Below are 6,518 nucleotides of genomic sequence, written 5' to 3'. Positions count from 1 at the left end.
TAGCTGGATGAAGACTGCTGGAGTTACTGAATACTGAAAGATTATGGTATCCCCACTTCCATCATCCATATAAAAATATTCTATATAGGGTTCTCCCTGGTGGCGCAGCAGGTTAAAGCACCGTATTATGAAGCTTTCCAAAGCTACTGCAGTATGAGTTTGATCCCCAGCCAGGGAGCTGACCAACATGGTGTGGCAGACCTCTTCTGACCTGCCTGCTGCTCCCCTCAGCAGTATACTTTGTCAGTCTGCATGTTTTGCTCCCCACTCTGTCTCTGGTGAATCCTCTCTCCCACCACACCTCAGGCCTGTACCCCAGTTCTGTAAGCATAAATAAATAAATCTTTAAAAAATTCCATATAATTCCACATAAACTATCATAAATAGGCAAAGTAAACAGAGGTTCAATAGTCATTTTGTATAAGATGCTCATGTAATGCTTTGCTTATAATCACAAGTACTGTTTTACAACTTTTATCTCTAGAAACTTACTTGATGATATCCTAAATCATATTTAGTTTACATAATCTAGCACTACTTGTTGCTAATGTTCTTATTTTTCATTGTCATATTGAAAATATATTTTTAGAATGTAAATGTTCCTTGGGTTTTGCTTTTAAAGACAACTTTTTAAGTTTTGCTTTAATATAGCTGAATTCTTATTTATAGAATTCCTAAAAGATTAAAGTCTAGAATAGAAAAGGAAAGCTGAGTATCAGTTCACTCTTCCAAAACTATTGACTATTAGATTTAAAGAGCATATAATTAAAGTTACACTTGAAGATTGTAACCTTCTACTTTAGAAAATTTAGATATTTTCTCTGTCTTTAAATACTAGCTAATATTTAATGGATTCATATCCCCTGTAGATTACTATGCTAAGGTAAAGCATTTGTGTGGATTCAAATGTAATAGTTTATTATTTCTGTTTAATCGATGACTGAGCCACAGAATAGACATTAACTTGCTTGATGTCACACAGCTAAATTTGGTCATGCTTGGTGTGACAGACACCAGAGCACTGGCTTTTATAGCCAAATTATATTCTTTCCCCAATAATTAGAGAAATTCTTAAAACTCTTCTAGATTGATGATAATGCTCCAACTTGAAAACCAGAATTTTTATTGCTGAAAAAGGGGCAGATGGAAATTGGGAGGCATGCTTTGCTCCATTAAGTCAGCACAGTTTTCCACCAGTGTTGGAACCAATCACTATTTCTTCAGCCAAGAGCCAGATGAAGTAACTAGCTCCCATTTAGTGATTTTATTTTCTAAAGAGTCAAATCACATTTAGCATTGTGGGATGCTCATACTATGTGTGTATTTGGGGCTTTGTAAGAGATCTTATAAGTTTTTTCATCCTGCCAAGCACACATGGAATTGGATGCAATGACATTTGGGGTTTTTTTTTTTTTTCCTGGTTTCTTTTCTGATCACACTTGAAGTAATTGATTTGGGATTTTCCTTGCTTCTTAATGAGGGCCTGTATAGCAATTATCTTTCTTATTTAGACTATTTTCTGCTGCAGTCCATAAATTCTAGTAGTTTCTATCTTCATCTTCAAGAGTCTAGGAGTGCTTTAGTTTCCTCTTTAACCCAACAGATATGAAGCAGCATGTTTTATAGTTTCTATGTATTTCTGGTTTTCCCAGTTTTTTAAAAATAAAGTATTTCTAGCTTTAAGAGTATTGAATTCATCTCTTATGATTAAAGAATTCGTAAAGATGATAAGTTAGAATCATTATGATCAGAATATTTGGTATGATTTCATTCTTCATCATTTTATCGATAATTGACTTGTGGCTTACCATATGTCTATTATTGGGAATGTTCCATGTGTGTTTGAAGATTATATATATAGATATAGGTAGGTATATCTATATATATGCAGCAGTTTGGTTGGAGTAGATTGTAGATGGCTGTCACATCTGTTTGGTCTGGCTCCTCATTTATGTTTGTTTTCTTATGTATTCTCTGTCATGTTAATCTGTCCATAGTATAGTTGTAAATTATTAAAATTTAAAGTATTAAAATTTCCTATCACTGTGTTGTTATCAATGTGTATCTTTAGCTATTAATAAATATATATCTTTGGTGCAAATATTATGAGCATTATTTCTTCTTGTTGTACTAGGGCCTTAATCATAATGTTAGGTCTACCTCTGTCTCTTATACCTTTTTAAATTGCAGGTCTGTTTTATCTGATAAAATTATAGCTGTCCCTGGGTTGTTTTTGATGACCATTTGCTTGCAAGATTGCCTTCCATCCTTAAACTATTAAGTCTTACTTGTCTTTCTTGGAAAGATGGTTTCCTGTTAACAGCATAAGGTTGGACTTTGTTTTGAAATCCATTTAGCCACTCTGTATCTTTTAATTGATGACTTCAAGCCATTTACATTTAAGATAATGAACACTTCTTGTGATTTTTGTCATTTTTAAAAATTTTCTTAGTTTGCCTTTGCCTTTTATTTTTTGACATCTTCTGGGTATGTATATTACTTTACCTGTTTTAAATACACACACATACACACACACATGTACTGTTGTTTGTTCATATGTATACATTTAAATGTGTAAAATAAGGAAGTACATAAAACATCTCAGTAATACATAGAAATTAAAGATAAAGAACTTCGTAACTGATTATATAATTATATATTATATCAATACAATATAAGCAATTCCTTTTTTATATTATATTTCATTACTAAGAAATAAAGAAATGAGTATAAAAAACAGTCACATTCGGCCCTCCCCGGTGGCGCAGAGGGTTAAAGCACAGCACTAAGAAGCTAAAGCCACTTCCGCATGAGTTCGATTCCCGCCTGCCCTGGAGCTGACCACATGGCGCGGCTGCTGCTCCCCTCAGCTGTGTACTTCATCAGTCGGCCTGTTCTGTACCCCACTCTGTCTCTGGTGAATCCTCTCACCCTCCGCATCTCTGGCCTGTACCCCAGTTCTGTATGAATAAATAAATCTTAAAAAAAAAAAAAAAAACAGTCACATTCACTAGGGCCAAAATAAAGCACTCAAGAAAGGGGGATAGTTTTCCTTGCCCTTCTACTCCTTCCCATTAAGTGAGAGGAAGCCTTTTTGCAGAAAACACTGCCAGGATTCACTGAATGGTAGGGAAGTAGCTGTGGTGTCATGCCAACAAAACTTGCTGGAAATTCACCCACCAAAAAACACCTTGGAAAAGCAGCTTATAGGAAGGTATCTCACTACATCTGCACTCTGCTACACTTGCCACCCACAGGAATCAAAAGGCAAATTCTTTTGTCTTGAACTATGTCTCCAGCTCCCTCTGTTGACTAAATTTAACACTGCTCCACATGGCAAAAGAAAAACACTTAAAAGGCCCAGATTCATTTTCTTTCATAAGATTTATTTATTTCTGTGTATACAGAAGTAGGGTACACACCAGAGGTATAGGGGGTGAGAGGATTCACCAGAGACAGAGTGGGGAGCAGAATAGGCAGATTAATGAAGTGCACTGCTGAGGAGAGCAGCGGGTGGGTCAGGAGAGGTCTGCCACACCATGTGGATCACCTCCCTGGCCAGGGATAGAACTCATGCTGCAATGGCTGTGATAGCTTCATAATGCTGTGCTTTAACCTGCTGCACCACTATGGAGGGCCTTCTTTTTTCTTTTTTGAAGATTGATTGATTTATGCATACAGAGCTGGGGTACAAGCCAGAGGTGCAAGGGCAATGAGAAGATTTACCAGAGACAGAGCCGGGAGCAGAACAGGGTGACTGATGAAGTACACTGCTGAGGGGAGCAGCGGGCGAGAAAAGAGGTCTGCCATGCCATGAGGGTCAGTTCCCTGGCCAGGGATCGAATTTGTCCTACGGAGGCTGTGGCTAGCTACCTGCTGCTGTGCTTTACCCTGTTGAGCCATGAGGGAGGGCTTCATTATAGAAGAAAAAGGGAGAATTTAAAGCTTAGAGTAACCAGTAACCAGAGTCAATAACTAGCAAAGAGTGACTGTAACGTTTTTAGGTACCAGTAATTTTACACTGATATCCGGGTATTTCCAATTGACAGACAGTATGAACTTTCCTATGTCTGCAAACTTCGATTTGTCAGTTTTAGAGCAGTCATTTTGGAAGAGTGGTCCTTGCCACTCTTGCCTAGCATTAATTAATATCACCTGGGAACTTGTTAGAAATGTAGATTCTAAGGCCCAACCCCAAACCTACTGGGTCAGAATCTGGGATCAGGGACCTGTATGCTGTGTCTTAACAATTCCTCCAAGTAATACTAGTACATGCTAAGGTTTTTTGAGAACCACTGCTAGGAACTTGCTCTGTAGGTTTGCAGGGAAGAGTCTAAAGAGCTTGCTTTCTTTGTGTGACTTTTGGTCTCGATTTTTAATCTTGAAGAAGCCAACCTTGTTACTTTGGTATCTGGAAGCCAGCAGGGAACATATTATAGTTGCTAGTTTTGATTTAATAACATGTTTCTGGGTTCAAGGGTATGGATACATCTAATAGGCTCACGTCAGTGACAAACTGTTTTTAATGTCTTTTTTTTTTTTTTAACCTGCAGTTCATGATTAGGATCCCTGAGCTGCAATTGTAATTTTCACCTATTTCTGTATTTCACCCATTTCTATAATAGTATTCTTTTTTCACATCCTTTTTTTTTTTTTTTTAAGATTTATTTACTTATGCATGTATATAGAATTGGGGTACAGGCCAGAAGTGCAGGGGCGGTGAGAAGATTCACTAGAGATAGAGTGGGGAGCAGAATAGGCAGATTGATGAAGTATACTGCTAAGGGGAGCAGTGGGCAAGACAGGAGAGGTCTGTCTCGCCCTGTGGTCAGCTCCCTGGCCAGTGATTGAACTTGTACTGGAGCAGCTATAGCTAGCTTTGTAGTGCTGTGTTTGAACCTGTTGCATCACCAGGGAGGGCCCCCTGCTTTTTTCCTAACTGTCCACCATGGATGGAGTATTTTAAGAACAGCTAGTGCCACAGACCTAACATCATATGGCAGGGAGCTCATATTAGCTCACCACTGCCTTTTGCCCCATGGATAACTTCATGAGTTGGCTTGCCTCCTTCAAGAACAGAAAGCTTCATTTTTCCCTAACATAGCCATGGGCTTCCCAGTCTCCAAAATTTGTTTTCTTCAAAGGTGAGAGGAACAAATGATGCATTCTAGCAAGCATTTTTACAGTCATTCTTTGCTTTAAAATAAAAAATGTGTATGTCTGTTAATGTGGTGTAGGAATTGTAGTCTGGCCCAGGTTTCAACACTACCATGCTATACATGGTTAACAGGTTACCATGTAATTCCAATACTGAAATAAGAGTGCACTGGAACAGCTGATACTCATCCAAAATTTTATGATTCCATGTACTACCACAAGCATGCCCTTGAAAGGAAAATCACTGGGCTTGAATGTTATCCTTTAATGTAATAGACTATGAAGTCCACTTTTGAACTCTTCACAATGCTGCTTCCCTACAGCAAATTTGTCCTAAAGGGACTGAGTCTGTTTACACAGAAAGTAAAGACTTGAGCATATTTGCTTCTTTTCAATATACAATATATGCCTTCTTAAATCAATAAAGTGTCCAATTAACTGCTTTGATAAACAGCTATAATATGAAATGTACATATCAGAAAAAGCACTGGCATTCTTACCGCAAATTCCTAATTTATTTCTCACTGATATTAACAAGCCAAAAGTATTTATTTTTTCTCAAAATGATTTGACTGTTTCCATTTGTAATGTTTATTAAGATTTTTGTTTTTCAAGAGAGTTTTACATTGAGCTCACATGATGAAATTTGGAGAATGTGTAATTCTATAATTTATAATGAGGAACATGCCTCTCTAGGGAAAAAAAGCAGGGGATACTTCAAAAATTCTTTGAAATTAGGTTTAAAAAGTCATACCTATGCTTTTATTAAAAAATAATTATAGTTTTATAACACAAATAACACCAACCTAAGCTTGATTAAATCATGGCCAGAGAGGGTATGCAGAAAATGGCTGTGGTAGACATTTCCAGTGGCTTACCATTTTCCTCCTCCTTCCTTGCTAAAAGAGGCTAAGAGGCTTGATTTTGTTTCTGTGGCAACATTCCCAGACAGTGAATCATAACTGGTACAAATCCATCATGACATCTGCTTCCCAGGCTCCCTTGCGTTAAGAAGTAGCCATGTGAGCCCTGGAGACACACAGGGAAGTCTGTTGGGGACACTGTTGGCGGTTTTTGGAAGATATGTGGCTGTCTTTCCTCTCTACATCCATCTTCCTGCCTTGGAGCTGGCACTATGCTGGGAACTTCGCTGTTTTCCTGTGATTTGATAATAGGTCCACAAGCCAGGGATGAAAAACCCTGGCTTCTTGATACATATCGGAGTTGCTGCTCAAGTCGAAGTGCTGGCTAAAATACAGGACACACTAAGCCAGAAAGAGAAAGAAAAATACCGGATGGTTTCACTCATAGCAGGAGTATAATGGACCAGGCGAGAAAATAACAAAAATAATGAACAACCA

The 6,518-nt window shown here is 37.9% G+C and overlaps 1 protein-coding gene across 2 annotated transcripts in view; it reads right to left on the bottom strand.

Moving 5' to 3' along the window:
- Positions 1-285: 285 nt before the first annotated feature.
- NMRK1 (nicotinamide riboside kinase 1) overlaps positions 286-6,518 on the bottom strand; it is a 34,301-nt gene continuing 28,068 nt past the window's right edge. Inside the window, exon 9 of one of the 2 annotated variants that reach the window (XM_012721515.1) lies at positions 286-321. In XM_012721515.1, the coding sequence (XP_012576969.1) occupies positions 320-321 (2 nt within the window). In that variant the 3' untranslated portion in view covers positions 286-319. Of the gene's footprint in view, positions 322-5,853; positions 6,423-6,518 lie in introns of those variants that run through there. The other variant, XM_012721514.1, reaches the window with a different exon arrangement.

This window comes from Condylura cristata, unplaced genomic scaffold (genome assembly GCF_000260355.1).
Source record: "Condylura cristata isolate star-nosed mole 26May11 unplaced genomic scaffold, ConCri1.0 scaffold00006, whole genome shotgun sequence".
Taxonomy (NCBI): domain Eukaryota; kingdom Metazoa; phylum Chordata; class Mammalia; order Eulipotyphla; family Talpidae; genus Condylura; species Condylura cristata.
The sequence above is the reverse complement of the archived record's forward strand: the minus strand, read 5'-3'. Positions and strand labels throughout refer to the sequence as shown.